Source organism: Chamaea fasciata, unplaced genomic scaffold (genome assembly GCF_029207755.1).
Source record: "Chamaea fasciata isolate MVZ Bird 193981 ecotype frontalis unplaced genomic scaffold, bChaFas1.0.hap1 SCAF_1, whole genome shotgun sequence".
Lineage (NCBI taxonomy): Eukaryota > Metazoa > Chordata > Aves > Passeriformes > Sylviidae > Chamaea > Chamaea fasciata.
The window spans coordinates 132,489,917-132,515,849 of record NW_027094086.1 but is presented as its reverse complement, the minus strand read 5'-3'; the positions used below and the strand labels follow the sequence as shown (position 1 = coordinate 132,515,849).

The window sequence follows — 25,933 nt, the reverse complement described above, 5'->3', positions numbered from 1 at the left end:
TGGACTTTTTTCCCTTCCTCTGTCCTGCTATTTACCTGTAAACTGTCTTCTTAACCTGATTAGGGGTGGGACAAAGGTGTTGAGGAGAAGATACTGTGAGTAATGCAGAGTTGTGTAACTGCTAGTGCAAGGGAATACATTTATTTCTTGCTTGGCTGCTGTACTCAATAAGAATAGAAATTGGCATTGTCATAGTTGATAGGACTTAAGAGATGAGTTGGGTGAGCAGGGAGTGTTACAGATACAGTTCCATATGGCAAGCTATTTGAGAATTAAATATGGGGATGTGTTTATAATAAAGCCATGAAATATGCTTAGACACAGCATGGTAGAGTATCATTTTAAAGAGTTTCTAAACAATTGTATTTCTCATGCATCTCGTGTTCTCTTACTGTTCATTCTTTTTCGTTCCACTAAGCACTGTCTTTATTTAGCATTGTTTGGGTTATGTATAGCTCTACTTCACTTTAGAATTTCTACTTATTTCCCTTTATTTCAAATACTAATTCTCTTAGCATTTCACTCTGTTCTTTAGTAACAGAATGAAACTGTCTGTCATCCTGCTGTGTGAACAAAAGGTGGATTCGAGCACACTTACTGAATGCAATAGCATTTTTCATCTGCTTTTGTGGTGTATAGCAGTCACTTGTTGGCCATGTGTTGGCTTTAGTAGTGCAAGTTCCCAGGTTCAAAGATTGCTTTATATGAGTTAGCCCCTCTAACCTTCTGCTTACAAAAACATGTGTTCTTCAAGCAAGGTTAGTTTTTGCAGCATTTTCTGCAATTTAGATTCATTGTTTTGTATTTTATAAAAATATCTTAAAAATACATTATTTTAAGTCCAGTTTTACTCTTGGTAATCCAGGCAATTCCTTCTAGTTTTTCAAATGACAAAATCTAAAATTCTTCAGACTGCTGCTGCTGTATTTCTTAAGTAGAAAATTAAACTATTCTGTTGTGATTCAGTTGTATTTTCATGTAGGGCAAATTAAGTGCATCTTCAAAATACAATCAGAATGGGCATAAAATGCCTTTTTGGGAATTCTGGTGAGAAGAATTGATCAGTAGTACCAGCCCTGATGGCTTCAGATCTTAACTGAATTGTATGCAGCCACATTCCATAGCTCGGTCATCAGACGTTGTTTAAATATTCAGCATCAAGTGGTATCTGTCAGAAAGCAGATCTGTCTGTTCTGTGTATTGTTCTACTAGCAAAAAGATAAAGAAAAGAAAAAGGTATAAAGCCTGTGTTGAACTTGGGAAAACACTAATGCTGTATTTTTTTATGTCCTGGATGCAACACTAATTTGAAAGGCTGTTTATCCATTATTGAAAGAAAGCAATGAGAACTTACTTAAAAACAGAATGTATAACACTGTGTAGAATAATTCTGCTTTTTTGTTCGTAATAAATAAGCATTAAAGGGAAAAAAATGAACTAAATTTCAGTAATAGAAGTGTATATTCAAAGAAAAAAATACAGCTTACCTACACTGATAAAATGACGCAAATAATCATGCTTGCTTTTCTAGGAAATAGTACTTCTTGTTGACCTGCAAAATTATATCTATAATATGCATATGCTTGGTGACTTTGTGACAGCTACATTTTGTACAAAATCAACAGCTCAGTATATGACAAATATTTCCAAGACTACACACTCCAGTGGCTTTGTGCTTTTAATAAATTGATTAGTCCAAATAGAAATGTTCTCACTAATTTGTATGGTGGAATCTTAATGTTGCAGTAAATTAGTTTATACTAATCAGTTAAATTTAAATGTCAGGAGAGGATTAAAAATATAATTAGAGCTTGAAAGTATTCTAGCTTGCTGTGTGTATCTTGTGTCATTTTTTTGCCATGTGTAGTGCTGAAAAGTGTCTCTTGTGTATAGCTGCCTTGGCTGTCGAAGAGCTTGGCTTTGAGCGATTTCATGCATTAATTCAGTAAGTAATATGTTGGAACATTTAAAATACAATATTTTGAAGTTACACTAATATTCACAGGCCTGAAAGTGGTATGCTGAAGAACTTTTTGTGTGTTACTCCTCAGGTTAAACTTGGATTTCAAGTTTTGGTTTGGGGGGCTTAGTGTTTTTTCTTTGCATTTTAGCCATTTAAAATGGAATATTATATTGAGCATAAGTATTAGGCTTTAAAATAAAACTGGAGCAATGTAATGTGATAAATTGGCCAGATAGTTTATGGATTTCAAGTTTATGAACACAGAGTTCTGTGAATCTTATCAAGATTCATATTTAAGTTAAAGATGTTAATCCTCAATATTTATATAATGTCATCAGTACTTTTTCCTGTTTCAGATATCATAAGAAACATTTATTAAAATGGTTCATATACATTTTTGTTTCATACTTCAAACACTGTTCTTTTTTGGCAGTCTAAACACAGAACTCACAGTTCTAGTGAGTTTATAATTAAGAGTAACAGCCTTTTATTTTCACAGTGAACAGTCGGGTAAATATTACACAAATCAATCCTCAAAGAGTAAATAAAGAGCATCAGCATTCCAAAAAGTACCTGAGATGGAAAATGTTGCTAATTAAAACTGAAATAACCACAGCTCATTTTATCAGTTGTAGTTACAGTTCATTTTTTAAACCCGTTGTCATATTAGGAGATAAGAAAGAGGAGAAAAAAATTTATAACCTTAGCTTATCAAAAGACTAATTTCCTGCCTTGCCTCCTCCCCTCCTGCTCACCCCTTCAATCTTTCATTTTTTCTGTCATTCTCACTGGGAATGAATGCTCTGGCATTTGCCTTTAGACAACAGATGGATTTTAGAACTGGCTTTGCCTTGCATACCTTGTATGCCATGTGTACTCTACTGATGAAGAAAGGATGTTTAGAAATCATGTATTAGCCAGAGTAAACCCATCTATGGATATATTTTTGCAGATGTTTGTTTCTTTTTTAAACAAAGCTTACTAAAAGTGTGCAAGAAATCAGAAATAAAACAATATACCTATTTGTGTAAGATAAGCAAAGACTATGATCTAGTTTGAATTACTCAAACTCATGTTTGTGTTCTGAAATGTAGTATTTAGCTCTAACTACCCAAGGAATTGAAAGTGTATTGCTTCCCTGGGATATTGGTGAATTTCTTCCTTTTCTCAGTTTTTATTTCAGTTTTTTTCCTTTTTTAACATGTGATCACATGGTGTTACCTTATCATCCAGGCAGTCACCATATTATGCAATAAGATAGTATCCCAAATGTTAATGTACCACTGTTCAATGTTTGAACAATTTGGTTTTTCCAGAGCTAGTGTCTAACAAAGTCAAATTCTTATGGGAAATACAATAATTTCTTCAAAAGCCTGGAAGATAGTCTTACCTGGTTAAGTAGAAGGTTTATTTCTCCACTGGTAATGGGCTGAATGTCTTCCAGAACACTGTATAATGCAAATGTTATTTTGGTGACATACAGTCTATTTGCAATTTCAGTAACAGTGTTTTACAGAATTACAGCAGTGGTGCAAGCCACTCAGCTCTGTCACACATGTAATTTTATGATTAGTGCTTGCGTATAAAAATTGTTCATTTTTGCATTTTGCTCCAGAATTATTTATCATCTTCAGATGGCAGTTACCGTAACTCCAGAAGAGCTTCTGTGTCATTCTGTATATAACACCAGATCTGTTCCACTTTTACTTTGACATTTTCATGTTAGGTGTTAGTAATTCTTGGCTGTGCTTTGTGACACTATTCTAATGCTTCGTCTAAATACACACTTCTTTTTTGTTGTTTGTTTTTTATTGTTTTTTGTCTTCAGCAAACGAGAATTCAAAAGCTTCCCTGAACTGAAGGATGCAGTTTGGGATCAATATTCAGCATGGACAAACAGATTTGGAGTATTGCTCTTTCTGTATTCTGTAATACTGACAAAGGTTTGTGGGTTGCTTGGTGTATTTTTTGGGTGGGTTTCATTTCTTTGTTAAGAGAAAGATGGATCATGCAACCCTTTTTCTGTGAAAGTAGAACAATAAACTGATGAACCAAGTCAAGTCCAGATAAATGGATGAAATGGTATTTTCATCTGTGTTGCAGTACAGTAAAACATCTATGTTGCAGTAAAAATTTGAAAGACTCAGTAATTTGGTTTTTTGGGTTTTGGTTTGTTTATTTCTCTTTTGATCTGGAAGACTTACACATTTTGAAAACATCCTTCTTTGCAAGATATTTGAAAACATCTTCCTTTGAAGAGAAAGCAGCCTGTTGAGTTACCAGTTCATGAAAAAATATCAGCCTCCTAATGTTTTACTGTTGCATTCTGTTCTTGTATAAATGTTGCAACTCATTCCTTAAGATAGCAAAAATGTTTATAATTTTTCTGCAGGGTATCGAAAACATAAAAAATGAAATTGAAGATGCAACTGAGCCATTGATAGATCCTGTTTATGGTCATGGAAGGTAAGCTGCAAAATAGGTTTGCTACCACGTGAAATAGATTTGTGGGCTAGTTTTTATCTTATGTAACTGATAATTCTTTTAGGAAATTAGTGACAATAAAAGACAGACTTAATTATAACTTTAAAATAACTAAAAGTAACACTGAAAAAAGTGTGTCTTTTTCACTGCTGACTCCTTCTAGTACATCAGTTCTGAGGAAATGCTTCTGTTCTTGTTGAATTTTCAGATAGATAATTCTCAAATTGAGGGCTACCTTCTATATCAAGTTTTGGTTTGAAAGAGTGAAGATGATAATTAGTGTTCCTGAATTAAAATATGCACTAGTTAATGGAAAATAGTTACAAAATGTCATTTTGGGTAATCCAATAATTTTTTAATTTGTTTCAGATAATCATGTTTTTTGAAATAAATTGCATGTCCCTTTTAATTTTTTACGTCTTACATAATTTCTTTTTGTTGTGCAGCCAAAGTTTGATTAATCTGCTGTTGACGGGACATGCTGTTTCTAACGTGTGGGATGGAGACAGAGAATGTTCAGGAATGAGTAAGTTGAATTTAATTTATGGTTGTTTGTATTTTTAAATTCTCTGAGATGCTGACCTATAGATTTGGAATATATTCTGTTTCTGTTTTGTTAATCTCCTTGTTTACTGCCCTTGGATTTAAGTAGGCCTGAAATGGAAATAAAACATACTTGTACAAAAATGCTGCTGTTAGTGTCAGTGAATACAGGATTGTCAGCTACAAGTTGAACATAGAGGTTACGTCATGGCCTGGCTAATGGAAGGGGGTGCAGTCTCTGCAATTTGGGAACTTTGAAGACAGGGCCACTATTCAAAACAGCCACATCAAACTAGAGAAATGGACTGATGGTAATGTCCTGAGATGCACCCAAGTCCTACACCCAGGATGGAATAAACCCATGGGACAGCACAGGGTAGCGCTGGCTGGCTGGGAAGCAGCTTTGTAGAAAAGGACCTGAGGCCCTTGTGGGCAGTGAGTTGTACTCAGTCACTGGTGTGTTCTTCTGGCAAAGAAGGGTGGCTGTGGGCTGTGCAGGAGGGTAGGCAGCAGCTGAAGAGAAATGCTGGTTCTTTCCCTCTATCTGGCGCTTGTGGAACAACCTCTGGAGTGATGTGTCCAGTTTTGGGCTCCCCACTGCAGGAAAGACATTGACATAGTGGAGTGATTCAGTGGAGGCTCATGATAAGAGGGCTTTTGTGTTTTTTGCATTTCATTTTACAAATAGAGATTATATGAAAACAGGAACAGTGAATTATGGAAATGTTCTCCTCCACTGCTATATCTTCTCTTTCACTACTAAAAGTCCATCTCAGGTTCATCAGCATGTTTCTTAAAATGATTTTTCCATCATCTAAGTCAGCACTGAAAATACTTAGTTGAAATGAGGTTCAGGACAGGTTCATGCAGGACCTGAATCGAAATGCACTGATTTGATGATGAACGAGTAATATAATCTCCTTTGAGACATCTTAGACTTGCACTTGGTTATGATTTCATGCAGCCTGTGCTTTCAGACTTTTAGAATGTCATTTGGATATTCTATCTAACTTTCCTCTATTTGACATTGTTGTCATTCATCCCACCTATTTCTAATTGAAATTTGTTTCAATTAGCCTTCTGGGTTTTATCTGTATGTTCTCTTCAGTATTTTTAATTTTCTCTTTTTGATTATGATTTATCAGTCGGAATTTTTAGATTATGATCAATCTGAATTGCTCTAGGAGCCTTCCTTTACATTAGGCTAAGTTGCTCTTCTGCAGTCCAATGTATTGGTTTTGAAAACTGTGAGTTCATTCCCTCATTTGCCTTTCAGATTATCTTTCTGGTAGGCTTTATTTCTTAGTTATCCAAGTTGTATTTTTTTTTTTTCTTTTCTGAGAATGCTGAACTTGCTTTGGACACAGTAATAGTCCACATTTAGGTTCTTAGTCAGTTCTGCCCTAAAAGCCTAGAACCAGAACTCCCATAGAGTCTGTCTCTTGTGGAGAGTGGAAGAACACAAAATGATCTTTAGTACTTAACAATCTGGTATTATGTGTCCTGTTAGTTCATCTGATCAGTCAAAGAATTGGGCTTTACTACTGGGAGCCCTCCATTTTTTTTTAAACCCTTGGATAATTACAGTCAGAACCTGCTTCTTCACTGTCTTAAGTCTATAATCATACCTGTTACCAAGTGATTCGTTGTAGTCTATCAAAAAGAAAGATAAAGAGCAGCTGGTACTGTTCACAACTTCTTAGGCAAGACTGAATTTTGGATACATTGTCACATTTCCTTTGTATAGAAATCCTTTTGTCATCTTTCCTTCTTTGAGCATTTGTCTTGGATTTTGTTTCTCTTTGTGTCTAAAACCTTCAGCTTCTTTCATGTTGATGCTTATGAGTATTTCATCCAGAAGGGTTGCAGGTGTCAGAATAACAAGGACTTAATACTGTTTTATTCAGAATTTATCTAAAGTCACTTTACCTCTTGCTCAACTATTTAGATAAGCATTTTTAAATTAATAAATAATTAAAATTATTTATAAGCCATTTTAAAGGTACTACCAGTAATTTTAGCAGTGATGAAAGAACAGACTGAATTGCAAAACTGAGGAATTACCATGTGTTTGCAGCTTGTACTCAGAGCACTGACTCTCACAGTTACTGCATATTTTCTAAATAGGGTAGGAGTTACTAACTGGAATTGTTCTTCACCACTGGTGGCAAAAATGCCAGTGAAATGATACCTCTTCTTTTACTCTCTACATGCTCTCCTTTAAACCTTGTCATTCTGATTTCTTCTGTTGCCACAACTATCCACAGTGGGAGGGTATGGGGAGGTAGTTGGGGTTTCTTACTGCTTTTTTGGGGCTGTTGTTCCTCCATGCCCGGTAGCAGTTCCCTATGAATGCAGTCGGTACTGGAGCTGCTTTTCCGGGCGGTGCCAGGGATTTGTGGGGTTGGTGTGGCCGCTGGGTGGCACTGTGCTGATTCGGATGGTAACAGAAATGTGTTCCGGTGATTGAGTCCTTTGCAAAACTGGTTTTCCAAGGAAGAGAAACAAACTTTGTGACAAGAAACATAAGTAATTCATTTTCTTAGTTGATTTTTGGTGTTATCAGATGTCTTCCAGTTATCTTCTCTCTTTGTGGGGTGAGGATATTCACAGAATAAACTTTGATTTAGTGCAGCTAGTCTCCTTTTGTTTCTTTGTAAATCATCTGAAAGTAGTTTTTGTTTTTGTGTCTCTCCTCTCTTTTGGAAGGAAGCATGGGTAGACCAGGGACTACAAGCTGAAGTTAACCTAGGAGCTTCCAGATACAGTCTGTGTAGCTTGACTACTAACCATATTCACAGTGTGGCTACTGTTGTAGCCAGAATCTCAGCACTCTCTAGTTACCAGTGAGAGTTCTCATCTAGTTATCTGTCAGGGGGATAAAGTACTATATCATAGAATTATTTTGAATAATTTTCTGAATAATAAATATTATTGACATGTGACTTTGTTGTTCTTTGCCCAGCTATTGGCTCCTACATCTGAAGCCCTTGTTTAGCAGACTGAACTTTACATTGATTCTTGTTATTGGTTTTTAAGATATATATATATATATATATGATGCATAAAATTACTTCTCTAATGTACTGTTGCTTACTTCTGCCACGTGTTTCCTTCATTACACACATCAATGTGCTATTTCTGTGCTTTAGCTCTTCTCTAGTTCATAAGATTCTTCACTAGTTTTTTTTTTTTTTTTAATTGGGCTGTAGCTCGCTTCCCCCCAGCTCAAAGAAAGGATGAATTGTCTCAGTGTATGGCAATTTATAGCCACTCAGCTGTAGGCCACGAGATAATGGAGTTTTGCAAAGGAAAATCTATGCAGTCCTGAATATTTTAATTCCAAGCAAGTTTGAAGGTAATTTGTTAAAGCACAGCTTTCAGATCAAAGAATTCTACACTGCAAAGAGCTTTTTAATATATATAACACACACTCTAAGGAAGGAGTTGTATTTCCAGACACAAAGGTAGTGAATAAGCTCATGTTTGTAAATTTTTTAGGTTTTGATTTTCAGAATTGGATGTATGGGGACCTCTGCTTAAGAGTTGAGGGAAAAATTAAACCATTACTATAAGAACTGTTCTTCACTGTTGCAAAATTCAGTGAGGTAGAGTTGAAGCTGGTGAATGGAGGATGGCATGCCTGGTGCTGCAGAGTTCACTTCTGCAAATCCAGGAATCTTTTAGATTTAGAAGGGTTTCTTTCACTTGCTATGGTCCTGAGGCTTTAGCCCATGGATAAAGATGTCAGTTTTATGTTGTTACACACAAATGATTGGTAAAAATTACACATGAGACTTGGTGTTTTAGAAGAAACTTTCAAACGTGAAAGTCAGTGTTCGACGAGAAAAGGAAATCCAGATATTCTTAAGTTGATCATAGTGTATATTTCCAGTATGTGCTGCTCTCGTTAGACAGTGTTTGGGTATCTAGCAGAGCTGTTCTGAGCAGGCGGTACTTGGAACTCCTTAGATGATGTATTTGAAAGCCCAGAGCTTCTTTCAAATCTGTGTAATTAGGTTTGAAGCTTGAATTTTGAAGTACTTTCTCTTTCTTTATATTAGAAGACCTCAAGTAAGGCTCTGTAAGTGCTCTTCCAATCAGTAGTACATAAATATTTCAGCTGTTCCTGGCAGCTGTGTGTGTTTGAGAGCTTTAAGTGGAAGAGAATATTGAAAATCAAATTAGTTTTTCTGCTAACAAAACTATTATTTCCAAAATTGTATTTTATTATTCAGAATCTGAAATGGTTAAGATAAATATGGCCAAGGACCTCTAAGAAAAAAGAGGGAGAGAGGAAGAAACATTCATTTATGCATATATATGGGATTTTCTCTTCAAGACAGCTGTTTTTCTTAGATTTTTCCAAGAATAACTGCGATGTAAGTTGCAAATACTTCCTCTCTTACGAAGTCCAACAGGTTTTCAAAACAGACTGTCAACAGGAAGCTCTTAAAACCGTGACTCTGGATCTTATTTTATAGAGAGATCTTATTTTATAAAGAGGCATATAGAGAGATCTTATTTATAGAGATCTTGTTTTATACAGAGAGAAATGATAATTTCTGATGATATATTGATGATTCGCTGTTTTTACTAAAACTGCTTAACTTAAAATTGTTAATAAATGACCAATTTTGAAAGTAAGAAAAAATGGCTTAAAATAGGATTTGCAGACTTTTCTTGAATAAATTTTGTGTTTTCTTTTGAACAGAACTTCTTGGCATACACAAACAGGCAACAGTAGGCTTCTTGACGTTGATGGAATCTCTGAGATATTGTAAGGTAATGTAATGTTTTCTATATCATTTAAAAACTTTCATTAAAGTGTTGTGGGCTTTTTTAGCAGTGTTACTGAAAGCTTTACTGTGTACTGTTGGAAATGTTAAAGAACTTTCAATGTCCAAATTCAATCTGAGACTAATATATTAAGACAAATATATGATAAAATTGTTAAATGCATCTTACTGAGTAAGTGTTGTTTGACGCCATTTAAATTAGAGCTTTATTGCACCAATTGATTATTGCTAGTTAGAAGCTTATGTTTTTATTAAAATAACTCTCGTGAAAGTTATGTAGATGGTTTTAAAGCTCTGAAGTCCTAAAATGGCTTGCTGTTGTGTTGCAGTTTTATTGATCTCTTTTTATGCTGTCACTGTCTTCCATTTAAAATAAATATACATAAGTAAAAATCATAAAACTATTATTAAGCAACCGTATTCTAAATATAATCTATTCAAAATTTAAAAGGTATTTTATGTATTTATCTCTGAACTTTTGAAAGTTGCTGATATGCACCTTAGTCCATATTTTTTCTTTCTGTTGTGACAGAATGACTTGATTTCTGTTTTTTGTTTGAGAAATTCTGTGCTTTACTGATGTGGTTTAACCCCAGACAGCAACTAAGTCCTACAGACCAGCTCACTCACTTCCCCCCCTAGCAACAGGATCAGCAAGAGAATTAGAAGGGTTCATGCTGAAAAAAACTCATGGGTCATGATAAAGGCAGTTTAATAGGGAAAACAAAAGCCACGCACACAAGCAAAGCAAGACAAGAAATTAATTACGGCCTCCTTAGCCATGTCCAGGAGAGCACAGCCCCATCAAGTGTAACACTTACTTGGGAAGACAAATGCCATCACTCCAAATGTCCCACATTCCTCCTTCTTCCCTCCCACTTCATATCCTTTGGTCACTTGGGGTCACATGTCCCAGCTGTGTCTCCTCCCAGCCTCCCTTGCACCCCATCTGCCTTGCCAGTGTGGCTGTAAAAAAAGCCAAGAATAGGCCTTGTCTCTGTGTAAGCTCTGCTCAGCCACAACAAAAACATCTCTATATTATCAACCCTGTGTCCTGCACAAATGCACAACACAGCCCTGTATCAGCCACTGTGAAGAAAATTAACTCTATTCCATTCCAAAGCAACACATTCCACTCCTTATTCCATACCATTTTTGTCACGTCCAGGTCCCCCACTATTCAATACAACCTCATTAACCACCACCCTCCTTCCTACCCTTTGATATAAAATGTGTATCATTCCCTTCGTCTGGCCACCCCTGCTGAATGTCTGTACAGTGTCCACAAAACATCCTTTGAGTTCATTTAGTCCCTGGCTTTGGGCTCTATCTGTTCTGGTGGTCACTCAGGACAGGAGATGTGGTGCTGCCTGGAGTCATTGGGCACCAAAGTCACCTCAGGTCGGGTCACTGCTGTGCTGCATCTGCTTCTTGTAAGGCTTCTCCTCCATTGGCTCAGGTGGTTCCTGTTACAGTAGTTCCTGTAACAGCAACTCAAATCATGGCTTGCATCAAATTAAAGACATCCATTACAGCCTTCACCCATGGTCCTTTTTGGCCAGGTTATTTGGTTTAATGCTGCGATGAACTCTCTTGCTTGTTCCTAGCCTGACTGCAGCAGGGGACTCCTGCCATAGTGCACCGTTAGTACAGTCCATGTGCTGGTCCTCCATGGGCTGCAAGGGAACAGGCTGTTTCACCACAGGCTGCAAGGGAATGTTCCAGTGTGGGCTCCCACCCGTGGGAGACAGTCCTCCCTGAATTTATCCAGCATCCTCTATGGGGTCACAGGTCCTGGCTGTTCTACAAAGACTACTTTTGAAACAGCATTAGTACTCTTTAATTCCTGAACCTTTTTGGTTGTTCTTTGCTTTCTTTTGAGTCTGTACTAAATTCCTTTAGCTTATCTCAGAGTTAAAGAGAATAATGTAGTTGGCAGAATGTTGGTGTATTGACTACAACTGGCTGTCCCTTCATTTATTAAATAAATACCAATTCTAAATTAATCAAAAACCAGCTAATAAATCAAGTGGACTTCTACCTTTCATTACCATATGATTATAGTATTCTTAAGCATAGTACTTGTCTGCAAGCTAAATGCATATATCATTTTATTGAACATTTTATATCAGTGGCGTCCCAACTGTCCTGAAAACTAACTAAATTTTCATTAGGTTGGTCACTAACTAGATGACCTTTCTGGGTTTGCTTTGTATTTCTGATTTTGTTGTACCTTTTTAGGTTGGCTCCTATTTGAAATCTCCAAAATTTCCCATTTGGATACTTGGCAGTGAAACGCACCTCACAGTCTTCTTTGCCAAGGTATGTTAGATGTGGTTTTGGTAACCTAAGGCAGATAAACACCACATAAATTCAAAGTGCAGATCTTGCTACAGTGTGAGTTTTATGTGGGTTTAATGTGAAAACATAGTCACTAAAACTTCTAATTAAGCCTTTCATTGAAGGCAGAGTTGTTCCCATGCTTCAGCAATATCTCATCTCTTGCAGTGTGAAGTCTTTCAGTTTTAGTTTAATTTATTTGGCTGGGTGTAGTTTATGCTTTGGAATGCTATGCTTGGGATAAATACTGTCTTAAATTTCTATAGTGCAGGAGAGGTTGATGTGGTCATTTCATCTCCCTGACTTTTTTTTCAAAATTTTTAATCTGTAGTTGGTTGTTCTAGATGAAAAATTGATATCAGGACTGTTGGAAGAATTCTTTATATATATTCTGTCGGATATCTACTGTAGCCTGTGAAACATAAAATGCTTTTGGGAGGACTCTCAGTTTAAAATCTTAGACCAAATTTTCCATGGAGACAATTTCTGTTTCTTTAGTTGAAGATTGCAAGTTGTTTTCCTTAAATTTTTTTTTTATAGAAAGCTTGTTTCTGATGAAAAATTTTATTGAAACTTTGAATGGTACCTACTAGTATATTTATTGGTACTTATTAGAACTTAGCTTCCCTGTACCTAATATCTGAAAAAGTTAATTAAAACTTTAATTATAAATCTTGAAAGTAAGTACTAGAACATAGGACAAAGATAAAGCTGTAAATTCTCAAACTGCTGAATTTCCTTAAGTAGAATTTTTGCCTAATCTTTAGAAAGATGACACAAATGCCTAGATTTTTCTTACTGAGAAACAAACCTTCACAATATATTGAAAATTTATGTGTGATAGTATTTTTTAATCTTTAAGTTTAAAATGAAAAAATTCCCTGAAATAAATTTTCCAGTTTTACACATTGAAGTTTTTTGCAAAATTTTAATCCCTAATGTCAGCTAAATAGTCTTTCTTCTCTACTCCATGAAATAGAAATTTCCTTATTCACCTTTGGATATTTGTTTTTTTTTGCTTTACTCTCTCCTCAGAGTTTCCTAGTAAAGTTTGTCTATTTCAATTTTGAAATTTTATCCCAGGTTTTTCTGAATGATACCATCGAAGTCACTACCTTGTTGTATAGACAGTAGTGTAATGCAAATAGGTATAGTCGCTCCATTATGCTAGTCCAGCATTCCTGTCCCAGTGTTATCACAGCTAATATTTAGTGTCTACAGAGACCATTTCCAGGCAGAAAGCCGCTTCTAATGCTCTTTCTTTTAGGATGCTAAAGGCTGTTTCCTGGGTTTAGTGTAACTGGGTATCAATATCAATTGGTGTCTCCAATTGGTTCTCCTTTCTTCACTGAACTCCACTCAGGCTGTGTAAAACTTCAGCTTGTGATTATTAAAAAGCAGAATAAAGAATTGACATGGTCTTGGCAAAGAATTTTCGGGGGGGTTTTCTTGTTGTTATTATTTTTGCTTTTGCGCCAGCAAAGTGGGAACTGAAGGTGTGTAAAAGCTCACAGTTTTTGAATTTGCATGTCTAACCCCACCCTTTCTAAAGTAGCAGTTGTTGAGCGTTTCAGGTGGAGCAGAGGTGTCAGCTACAGTGGAAGTACAAGTTGTGTTGACAGACCATTATTGTATCAATGTCAAAAACTACAGGAAGAAACTTGAATTCATTGCAGATGGTTAATCAGCAAGTTCTTAAAGTGGCGTGTGTAGTTGGTGTTTGGTATTGAGCATGTAGCTTCTAGTTTGATGCTGAGTTTCATTACATGAGAAAAAAATGTTCAGAATGGAAAGAGGAAAATGAACTGTGGAGCCAAACTCTGTGCAGATTAAATTTAAAAAAACCCCAAGTTTCAATTCTTTCAAGCTGCATATATTTTACAAGAGCATAAAGCCTTTTTTAAAAATAGAATAATGTTAGGCAAGTGTTAAGCAGAACAGTAGTCAGTTTTGTCATTAGCTGAGTAATTAAGTCTAGAAATCTAGAAGCTATGATCTTCCTAGGCTACTGTTGCTATAGACAACTGACACTGGAAAATTACGGAACAGAACAGAATCTTTATTTCCTTGAGCATGGAGATTTAACAAGCAAAAGGTTTTACTCAAATTCTGCGTACTGCTCTACTTTAAGAAAGCTGGCTGCTGTTCTTTATTACTTAGATATTTGACTCAGATTTTTTACATTAGATGAGCGATAAACATTTTTCTCCTATCAGTGGAATGAACGATAAACCACCATGCTCTTCTATCTCAGAACATTTTGATTTAAATGTTGAAGACTTCTGTTTCTGTCTGCCAGAATACATTTGCACTACTATGAATGTGGAATGTTCTGTTGTAGCTGTGACTGTGAGAAATGTTTTATTTTGTAAAGTAAATAAATCTCTGCATAGCTGCCGTTCTAAAACTGTATATTTTCAGTGGATTTTAATGAGAAAAATGCAGAACAGTATCTGTAGCTGAAGTTCACACTTATAAGTGAAAATTAATTTATTAAATTGTGTAATTGGCTTAAGTTCTCTTGCAACTGCTGCTGCATGAAATAGCTTTAAACTGAGACAGTTGAGCAATTCCTGGTTTTAAGACAAGTCTACAGTGGGTCAGCAGTTTCTCCTGTTAAAAGGGTAAGTTTTCTTCTACCTGCATAGTCTTCATCTCCACATCTTGACTGTCACAGCATTTCTGTACATACCCAGTGAGTTATTTGGCTCATTTTAGTACAGAGATTTGGAGGTAGAGAGAAATAACAAATAATTTCTTCATTGAAACAGCAGTTCGGATTGAAGCACATTTTACTGAAGACAGTATCAGTAGATTTGTTGTCTGGGACTTAACCAACATGTCATCAGCCAAATAATTATTTGTAGTTAGATCTTTTGGAAAGAAAATAGAAAATAGAATCTGGAAATACCTGAAATGAAACCTCACATCTGCCTTAAATTCATGTCTAGAGTCGACTGTCTTGAGCAAAAGTACTACAGCTTGTATTTTTGGGGTAAAAATGGGTAAATGTTGAAGTCAGAAAGCACATGTGAACATCTGTATTACCTAAAGAGTTCTTTAAAACTCTGATAGTTGTGTGTCATAGTAGAGTTGGAAAGACTTTGTGAATCATTGTGGGGAGGGTCCCTAGGAAAATACCGTAAGTAGTACCATCATATTATTTTTCTTTTCTTCACAACTGTTGTGTGTATTAAGTCAGAAAGCTGCTTAATGCTCAGTAGTCAAAATTTAACGTTTTCTGAAAAAATAAGTGTGGCAATTACTCTTAGTGGTCATGGGCCGTGCATTTGCAACAAGGTAGATGTTGCCTGAAATAGTGAATATGTAGATTATTCATAGGCTACTAAATCTAATCAGTCATCATTTCTGCCTCTCCCTGCCCACCCTTCTTTTCAGTGAATAGAAAACTTTCAAATGGCTTTAGTCCAACAAAAGCAAACAAAGAATCTTTCATCTGACACACGGAGTTTCCCTGCATACTCTGTCAAACGGTGCAAAGGCAAATATGTGGTATTGTAAATGTCCTCTAAGAATCAGCTTAGTCACTACGGTCTTTTTGTTTTGTTTTTTTTCTTTTCATTGTAGGGATAAAAGAGTCGGAAGTGGGGCAGCTGTAAATAAGGCTGTGATGTTCTGGATGAAATGTTGTACAGACGTTTCTTAATTATTTTTATGATACTCACGGGAAGTTACGAGACAATTCAGGACTTCTAGGAATGTCAGAGTGTGGTCAGACACTGTATAAAAGAGTATGAACAAGTCAGAATGTTATGCATAATGTAACAAGAAAATGTTCCAGTGCAAACAATAGGAAGAACAACAGGAGGTTAATAGGTGTTTTGTAAATACTGTCTGTGACATGCAAATCCACATTGTGTTGAAGTTTGGATTCAGACTTACTGAAAGTGAAAAGACAGCATGGAATAAATGTCTGGTGATTTCAGGTGATTGAAACTGCCTGTGGGGACACTTCAGCTGTGTAGGTCTTTAAAAAATTTCCACAGTTTGTTTCTAGGTCTTTGAGCACAGAGGCTACAACAGAATTGACTATCCATTTTCAGTTGTAGCATTGTGGCATTCCTACACTTGAAGAGTCAGATAAGCAGAGAAAACACCTGTCTGAATAATCGGAGTAAGTTACAAATTACTGCTTCAGAAGGAAAATGTCCTGTCCTGGTCTCCTGGAACCACATTGGTTTCGGATTACATTTTTTTATTTCTCTGGCTTTGATCACTGTAACCTGTTCCACACATTCTCAGGGCCTTTTTTCTGCATCCTTGATATCATTGTCTCTCAGAAGAAAGAACATTGACTTCTCTTCTAAACAATCTCTTTCATCAGAGTTCAACTGAGGGGCACCTCAGCAGACACTGACACTGCTACAGGAGAGCCTAAATGTGGGTCAGTGGTGTTTACCAGAGCTGGGCCGAGTGGGAGTGTTCGTTGGTACAGCATTTAAGCTCAGAACACCAACAGAGATTGTCAGTGGTGTGAAAAGAAACAAGATGCATGTGTAAATATTCAGTCATTATTAGTATGTGTTAACAACTGTGGTTTCTACAAAAGTAACGTATGAGTATCCTTTAATTTAAGAACTCTTCTACTTTGGAAAGGTAGTGAAAAGTATCTATGCACTTCCTTTTGTTTTTCTCTTCCATGACCAGTAAATGCAGGTAATCAAATTTTGAAAATGTGTGTTTTCATCAGAGAAGAAATTAAAATCACATTTTGAAGATTCTGCTTCAGGAAATGGTTGCAGAGCATGTGGATTTGGGGTCTTTAGTTTCAGGAGTTAGAGGATTTGGTTCTGTTCAAACAGTCTGGGCATCTAAATGGAAAGGATGTTGATGTGTAAGGCAACAGCAGAAATAATTTCTCTACTTCAGCTTTACTAAAAAAAAATTAAATACTGGAGAAGGCAAAGCCCCTCTGAGTTGTTACATTTATTGAAAAGAATTTATCCTGCAATGTTACATGTTTTGATACTATTCTGTGCTCAGGTAGATGAGAGAATGCCTTTGTAATGACTCTGGGCATCCTGTTTCCTTGCCTAGATAAAATCCTGTAAGATGGGGGATGGGGAGTAGTTCTAGCAGTTCCAATAGAAATTTTTGATCTAGAAACATTTAGATATAAAATTGAAAATAAAATACTACCACTTGTTGCATGAGATACTCTTCAAAATGAAAGGTAGAATGAGAGAATAAAGAATGGAAAACTAGTGCAATAAGAGAACCTTTTCTAGATGCTATAAATCAAAAATGGCGGAATTTCTCACAACCTGTTAAGCTCTCAATTTAGTAAATTGTAGCAGCACTGCTGAATCGGAAAACTTACAAAGAAAATATGCTTAAGTAATGACCACGAATATCACATTAAACATTTTTAGGAAGGGTCTCTCTTTAACCATTTCAAGTCTATTTTAAATACAGTTAGGAAGAAAAATGGTTCTAGAGGTAATCCATCAATTTACTTTTCCAATTTCCTAGTTCCCTTCAAAGTGTGTGCTCTGTTTACTTTGCTACTTTACTCTGCTTGCTAAGTTTGCGTTTCAGTTGGTTAAGAAACCAACTTATGTTTGATTTTTGAAAATTAGCAGTAGGTTGTGGGAACATACTTGAGACTAATTGGTAGTCATTTCCTTGAGACTAATTGGTAGTCATTTCCTTGAGACAATATTTTGGCACTAACTTGATGGATACATTGTCTCTGAACATGAGCTAGTTCTGTGTTTAGTGGAAAACGTGAAGGTGTAAAGCACCTGTTGTGAAAAATGCACTGAGCAGTATAGAAATGGTGAGTCATTTCCTGCCCATTTGTAGGATGTGCTGTCCTGAGGAGTACATTTTCCTTTTCCTCCTATTAGCATGTATGACTTTCATTTGTAAACTGAAACTGGGGGCTGGAAGGTAACAACTTGGGTCCTACCTCATAGGAAAACGTGTAGAAGGAATTGCAGCCTCCTGTCTCTGGAAGGAGGAGTCTTATGAGCAACATGTAGTTTGCATGTAGGTTAGCCTACCAAGGGAAAGACTGATTTTTAAAGAAACACATTTTAGTTGTTTCATTCTTTTTGTAGTATATGAAGAGTGGTTTGCAAGTAATAAATACATCAAAGAAATTTCTAAAAACAATTTTATAATTTGTAAGTTACTCTGTCAAATTGTGAAGATAGAGTTACTGGATAGAAACAAAGGCTGAGAACTTATATCTTCTGTATCGCTTTTAAGTGTTAAACTAGTGTTGGTTCCAGTTATATTTGATAAAACAGCAAAGACATTGGGCCTGAGTTATCACATAATGGGTAAATAATTATGGGTTTGAAATTTGGATTAATAGACATACTGGCCCATTGTTAAAATACAATTAATAGGTAGAGTTTTTAATAGTATTGAAGTATTTAAAAATCAAATTGATATTTAATGAGTTGTTGCATTAAAAAAGGGCATTTTTAATTCCAGATCAAGTGAAAAGCATAACTGTTGGCTTTTTCCTCCTTCATTTGCTTCTTCCACTAATCTGGTGCCCTAGCCTTTCCACATACAACTCCCATTTAATTCTGCCACAATTGTTTCATTTTGAGCTATATTAAATAGCAAAGTATTGTTTATGCTATTGCTCAGATAGCAGTGCAACAGGATACAGCTGTCCATTGAGAACTCACCTTAAGTTTTCTTAAACATACCTTTTGTAAAATACCAGGCTGTTGTGTATTGTGTTACTTTTTTTCCGTCCTGATCACCAAGTGTATCCACCTCACACTGACATTTACCACTGGATTCTGCATTTGGCACATGTTACGTTTGCAGCTATTGCAGGCTGCTGGTAGTGTTCTAAAATTAGGTATTGTTTATAAATATGTTTTTGCATAATTGATTCACAGACACCTTTCTTCTGTGGATCATTGCTATGGAATATTATATGGCACAGCTTGGAATCCTTTCAGTGCCTGATAAGTTCCAAGCTGTGAATGAGTTAATGATTAGTTCAGAGTAGATGTTGGCCTGAAAAGTGAAACTCTTTTTTTGTAAGCCGTTTTCTCATTTGTATATTTAAACTCTGGCTTTTTAGTGTTCAAAATTATTTTAGATTTTAACTTTCTGCAGTATTTGTATTTGTATATACTGTCCTTTTTATTTGAACCAGTTTGGATAGTGGAGCAAGTATTACACCGTAAGTAATTTGTAGTTCATCCAGTATTTGTGAGTAAATGGAGAGGAGAAGCATAAACTTCTTGATTCCCTCTAAGATCTTCTGAAGTCTTAACCCAAAAGCTTTGCTTTAATAGATTTAGTGCATTTTCAAGTCATTGTACTGTACACATACAGTTAGGAAGACTTTAGCTCTCTTAATAGTTAATTTGGCATCAAGTGAAGAATTGAAAGAAGGGTGTTAGTTAAAAGCAGTAGAACACTCCTTTCCAGAAATTCTGTAAATTCAGTGCGATGCTCCAGTGTCCACACTGTGCTTTGGCACAATGGTGTATTTATGGCAGAGATAAGGCAGAGGTAAAAGGTGCTGTTTATCATAAGATGCAACATCAGCACATGGAGAGGGGAAAGTATAGTTTCCTTTTTTTCCCCTAGACAACTGAATATATGTGTGACTTTCACAGGTTATAAAGCATAGCAGGTCAGTAAATAAACCAATTTAGAACAGCAAATAGTATATTCATAATCAGTGGTTATCTTCATGAAATCATTCCAGAAATGGAATTTTGAAAGAGAAATTTTGAGTCATTTCCACACAGATTTTTTTATAAGAGCCTTAAAAGCTAAACCACTGTCTTCCAAAATATGGAATTTAATGTGCTTATAGTAACACAGTGAAGAGAAGGCAAATAAAATTAACAGCCTCTCCACATATCCCATGTACCTTTACGTGAGGTAAGAGGTAGAAATCATAAACCTTGATAATGCCAGGCTCACACCATCCATTCTTTACCACACAAAGCACCTTCCCTTTTACTTTATCTTTTAATTCTAGCCTACTAACTGCATATTTTTAATATCAGATAATGGTACTGGGAATACTAAGACTTAGAATTGGGAATGTGGAATTTGCCACATGAGAGAATGGTAGTTTCAGCATATGAACTGATTATCTGCCTGTCGTGTGTTTTGTTTGAGAAAATTACTCTCTATGAATGGCTGTTAATCCTTGCTCCCTTGTTATAAATTCATGTTCTTGATAGAATCCAAGGAATCAGTCTTCCCCTCACAATTTTACTTCCTGAGAAAATGTCCTGAAGTCGTTAATGTATTACAGAACTTTGGAAACAGAGAGTTTTAAATATAGTTAGTGAATGCCAATTAAAGATATTTTTAAGTGAAGTGTTCTTGGGCAAAACAACAGGGAAATTATTTTGTGGCCATTTATCTCTTTGAATGTTTTTTCTCCAAAATGTCTGAAGACCAGATGTTCTTTCTGAGCAGGGCACCACGTATTCTTGGAAGTGGAGGCTTACATATTTTTTTATTCTCTGTTCAGTCTGCTTTATTCCCATGTTCCCAAACCCTACTGGGATAAATGCAAGAGCTAGAAACAGTAAATGAGACTCCCAACATGTCAACATATGCTTCAATAATAAGAATATGCTTTAAAATAGTAACTATTGTAGTTCTGTTCTGAAACTTTGTGCCAAGTTCTGCTTTTTGCAAAACTCACACACTGCCTAATAAACCTGTGACATGACAGACTGAACTTTTGTAGAGAACCTCTGTCAGGAGATTTTAGGTCATTTTATAAATGGCAGGAACCTGGTTGAAGTCAGTTTGGGTTGTAGCTGTTGTTTGATCCACAAAACCTTAACACATGTGACAGCTGTGGAATGCCCAGGAACATAGGATGAATCCATATACAGCATCAGATTTAATCCAAGTACAATCAATCACAAAGTTCTTTAGCAACCAATTTCTAACCACTTTTTTAAAAAGTGTTGAAAAATAAGTTTTTCATGCCTTTATTTACTCCTTTCATACCAACAGCAGCTTTCTTGCATACAAAATAAAAAGAACATCTTTGACCTCTTTTGATAAGGCAGCTCTACTTTCAGAATTGAAAGTCTAAATGTGGAAGGGTAGAAATACCGAGAAAAGGCGGGGACAGGGATTGTCTGTGGAGTAGGGACATTTAAACTCCTAGCAAAGATGGAGCACATTTAGTGATACTTTAGATACTGCCTTCATTTTCTATCTTCTTACATAAGAAGTTACATGTTACTAGCTCTGTGAATAACATTTTCTTTTGTTTCTAAAACTGTAGCAACCTCATTTCCATATTTAAGTACATTTTCTCCAGTGTTGGTTTGTTTTACATAAGAAGCTTATGAAATCTGTTTTCTTTGTGTGTTACAGGGAGTCCAATGCCATTTTCCTCTACCAGCTGATTGTTTAGGGTATCTTATATGTGTACTTTAACTGTTACAGAGGAGTGCCAAAGTTGTCAGAGACTATATGAAAATATTGAAGCAGGACAGGTGTATTTAGAGAAGAAATTCGGTCACTGCCTATGTGTTGTTAAGAAAGCTTATGCAGGTGTAGTGAAGTGAGATGGGCTACTGTATAATACAGCTTTAATGAAAAAAATCACGTGTTTTGTATTAATAAAAGAATAAAGCATACTGTTTTTTATAGAAGTTAATTGCTCTATTCTGCTGCTGTTAGAATTAGCTACCTGAAATAATATACTTCAAATATGAGCATAAATGTCAATACGGTTTCTATAATGTATGAAACCGTGATGTTTGTGAATATTTAGTATTTTCTCTCTACATGTAGCAACCTGTGTTATAAAGATTTCCTGAAATACTACTTACCAATACTAAATAACAGTAGATCACATGCCATTATTAATATACTTTTTTTCTTCTTTGCTTCACAGAGCTTGGACATTTTACATGAAAAGCCGTAAAATATTACTGTTAGGTTAATAAGCCAGGCTAAGAATTGTCCTTTAGAAACACTTGGCATATTTGAGTTATAAAAGAATTGATCCAGTCTATTTTCAAAAACATTTCATCATTCTGGATTGAAGCAAGCCAGGAGATTTTCATCATCCCAAGAGAGAATTATCTGGTTTAAGTGGGAAACTGAATACTGTACGCTGGTTTCCAACATTAAGTGTAGCTTTCATTATTGTGAGAACTGTATTTAGGAAGATTTAAATTTCTTCAGTACACCTTCACTGGTTTTAAACTTTGCTATCAAATGTTCCTGACATACATATTCATCTCCCGTCTCCTTATTGTAATTCCGAAATAGAATTAGTATGTTAATACTCGCCTCTGCATTGTATAGCAATCAGCTCATGTCAATAGGCTGAAATAGTATTAGATGTAGAAATAGTACGTAATACTAGGGAGTAATTTTGTTACATAGAAAAAGGGTAGCATAATAATAGGAGCTAAAGTACATCTTGAGTGAATTACATTGTGGTGTTTTTGGAAGTCATAAAGCGTGGAATTTGTCCACTTCCAGCTTGATTCCTCCTAGGAACAAAGTTTTAATGCTTGTACAGCATTGCATTCTGTCTTCCAAAAAAAAACGTCTATGTGAATATAATTTGAAAAGCTACCCTTTCAGATTAAGCATGTGACTGGAGAGTAGTATGTAATTTAGTTATTAGATAAGAATTCCAGTAAACTCAGATTTGCTGACTCTTGGTCTATAATTCCAGTACTATATTTTTACTTTCAAAGCAAAGACCTTGCTTTGTGTTGATGAGCAAAACAAGCTAGTAACTGATTTAGAAAAATGCTATATACCTAATCATTATTGGTTTACAGTAATCTCTTGTAATCTGTCCGTGAAAGCAAGGAACATGTTGAAGAAGCTCCTATTTTTTAATGAGTCACCAAGTGAATTGTTGCCTTCTTGTGATGTTTTAAACTAAACCACCCACATCTGTTGCAGTGTAACTGTTAAACAGGTGTTCACTGTGCTTTTGAGTTTCTCTTATTTTTAAAAACTGCATCACTATGGCTTTTTTTGTTGACTCTCTTGTTAAACCAACCAAATATACCCTCTCCCAAAGGAATGAAGGATATATTGTGGTCTCTGTAACTTACTTGAGTGTATGTTAAAACCTCTGCTTTCCAGATGAATAGACTGACAGGGTCCTCAGATTTCTGTTACTAATTCTTCTTTGGTTTGTGTTCACTTTTCTTCCACAGCCTCACCCCACCCTTGGATCAAGTAGGCTTTCTTTTCTGTCTGGTAGTATGGGTGAAGGTGGAAAAGAATTCGAAGTAGTCCATATGTAGCTTTTCATTCCTCCCTATTGAGAACTTTCTTCTGAGCTCAGCAAGGTACTGCAGGTACTGTAGAGTAAATGCACTCATTTCACTTTCGGAAGGCATTGTACAGCTAGACCCAGTTTGCTTCCTTTTAACCACCTTGTTGAAACAAATTGCTTGTCATGAATGTTCCTCCACTACCACCACCACCACTATCCCTTGTTCAACACTTACAATAAACTGTTGTCTTTTCCTGGTCTAAGCGACAAGGCCTGTATTTTGTTTTCTGACCCCTCATAAGAGCTCTGCTACTTTGGAGGTGGCATTCTTCCTTTTGTGTCTTTTTCCTCTCTTTGTATTCAAGAAAAGGTTTGGGGTTCTTTTTGCATTTTCTGGACACACTACCTCCCTGAACACAAATGGGAGTCTTGAACTAGTCTTCATTGGCCATCCCTCTGTTCAGAGCCAGAGTCATAGTCTTTTAAACTAAATTTATGTCAAATAACATCAAATGGTTTAGGACTGACTTCACAGATAAGTGCTCTAGGATTTGACTTGCATTGTTGCCACGGCATAATTCTCTAACTGTCCCTTCCCAGACAGACCCTTCACAGTAGTCTGCCTAGATTGACAGTAGATGCTATATTGGTATTTTTAGAACAGTAACTTCATACCTCAGCAGTGGTGCCTAAGAGGAAAAAAGATCTATGACCTTTCCATAACCATTCAGTTCTTTGTATGATGGTAATAATGACCTCCCGTTTTAGATCCTAAGGGCTCTTTTCCTTGGTTTGATAAAAAGCTCCGAGGAAAACCTACAAAAACAGTTGTTATTTAATTTCAAGCAATACCTAAGTTCTATTGAGCCTTCTTCATCTTAATGAGACTCAGCAAGTGGATTTTTATATCACTCTAAGACTTTGAACCTATTTTTGCTGCTGTAGTGATGATAGCTTTCCTGCTTTTTAACTGATACCAGTCTGTTAAATTTTACTTTTTGGTTCTCTTCCTAGCCAGTCCCTACAAGTAAAGCTCTCTGATACCTTTAGGGCACATAAACTCATTTGTATGTGTGGTGATACATATGGCACTTCTGCTCCTTACCCCCAAGTAAAGCTGCATTCAAGTCATTCTATTCTCTCTTAGTTAAGTGAGTTACATCTCACGCTGTCAAGAGCATTTCAATTCTGGCTTTGGTAGCAGGATCCCTTCACCTTTTGAAGAAGAACATCATCTGTGTCCTTCAGGGTACATATAGTAGATGTGGAGACTCATTGCAAATGAATGATTACAGCCACAGGAGGATCTGAAGTTGCACATTCTGATTTCAGAGCTCTCTCCAGTTTGAAATCCGTTAGAGTCGTGTGTGGAAGACCGGTTTGTCCAAATTATAATGATACAGTTAGATAGTACATTGGTAGGATTGTGTGAAGTGTCTTTTCTGTTTCAAAAGATAATCTCTAGAGGACACTTGCTGACACATAAAATTAAATTTCTTTTTGAACCATCTCCTCACTGAGATGCTCTGCCTGGCATCCAGTTTCAGCTATCAGTTGTGAGACTCCTGTTTCCTCTGTAAAATTGAAATTGGGCAATGGATTCAGAAGTTGGCTAGAGAGATGGGAACCAGTTTCAGAGATCCCATCAACCTTGTTTTCTTAGGAAGCCATTTTGGAAAAGTTGATGCCTTGAAAGCCACTGATTATAGCATTGAAAAATACACACTTTACTCTGTAATACAAGACTGGATTAAATAAACTTCAGTTCTCCAGATGCGATTAAGTTACAGCAAGTTAAAAAGTTGATAAAAAAATCAGTGTTTCTATATTGTTTCTAGGTAAATTTTTAGGAAGAAAGTTAGTATTACAATATGTAATTCTTCCACATATCACTCAATAGGGATAGTGTAGAACCATAAAGCAGTTCATATGTAAGCAGATTTTGTTTTTCAGGGCAAGGGGTCTTCCAGGGTGTGACTTCGTAAAAATTCATAGCCAGGATTTCAGTGTGGCTTAGCCATTATGTTCTGCTTTGGATTTGTAGAATGAAAAGGTTGGGAATGTTTTTAATAAAGCTTATGAAGAATAATTTTTGCCTCTCAGGCTAAACATGGGATCTTAAAATAACTGGTACTACTGATGAGAATAACTTTTCAAAGTAATATAAAATGACTTGTTTGTGTATCACAAGAGCCAATGAGTGAAATATGATTTTTGGGACATGTTGTACTTAGTATTGGAAATAATTATTGTAATTAACTGTTTATGAGATTCCCTTATATGGAACTTTCACTGTATGGGTTACATCAAAATACAATTCATAAGGCTGGGGTGGGGAGTCTGTTTTGGCACATAGGGTGAAATATCAGCTTGGGCAGCTGAAATATGTTTTTGTTAGATGTTTATCACATTTTCAGCTTTATTGCATGAAGGAGCTATGGTATTTTTTTTCCCCCAGATACAAATATATGGACTAAATGAACTTATAAAATTATCTGCATACTGGGAATGAATGACATGATAAGTTAAGAGGTTGTATGAGATTTGTATGTAAAGGATCTTCCA

The 25,933-nt window shown here is 35.9% G+C and overlaps 1 protein-coding gene across 1 annotated transcript in view; it reads left to right on the top strand.

Moving 5' to 3' along the window:
- MINDY3 (MINDY lysine 48 deubiquitinase 3) overlaps positions 1–25,933 on the top strand; it is a 51,558-nt gene that overhangs the window by 11,272 nt on the left and 14,353 nt on the right. The window contains exons 5-10 of the mRNA XM_066198330.1: positions 1,894–1,945; positions 3,792–3,906; positions 4,356–4,429; positions 4,894–4,973; positions 9,705–9,775; positions 12,031–12,111. Coding sequence (XP_066054427.1) covers positions 1,894–1,945; positions 3,792–3,906; positions 4,356–4,429; positions 4,894–4,973; positions 9,705–9,775; positions 12,031–12,111 — 473 coding nt within the window. The remainder of the gene's footprint in view (positions 1–1,893; positions 1,946–3,791; positions 3,907–4,355; positions 4,430–4,893; positions 4,974–9,704; positions 9,776–12,030; positions 12,112–25,933) is intronic.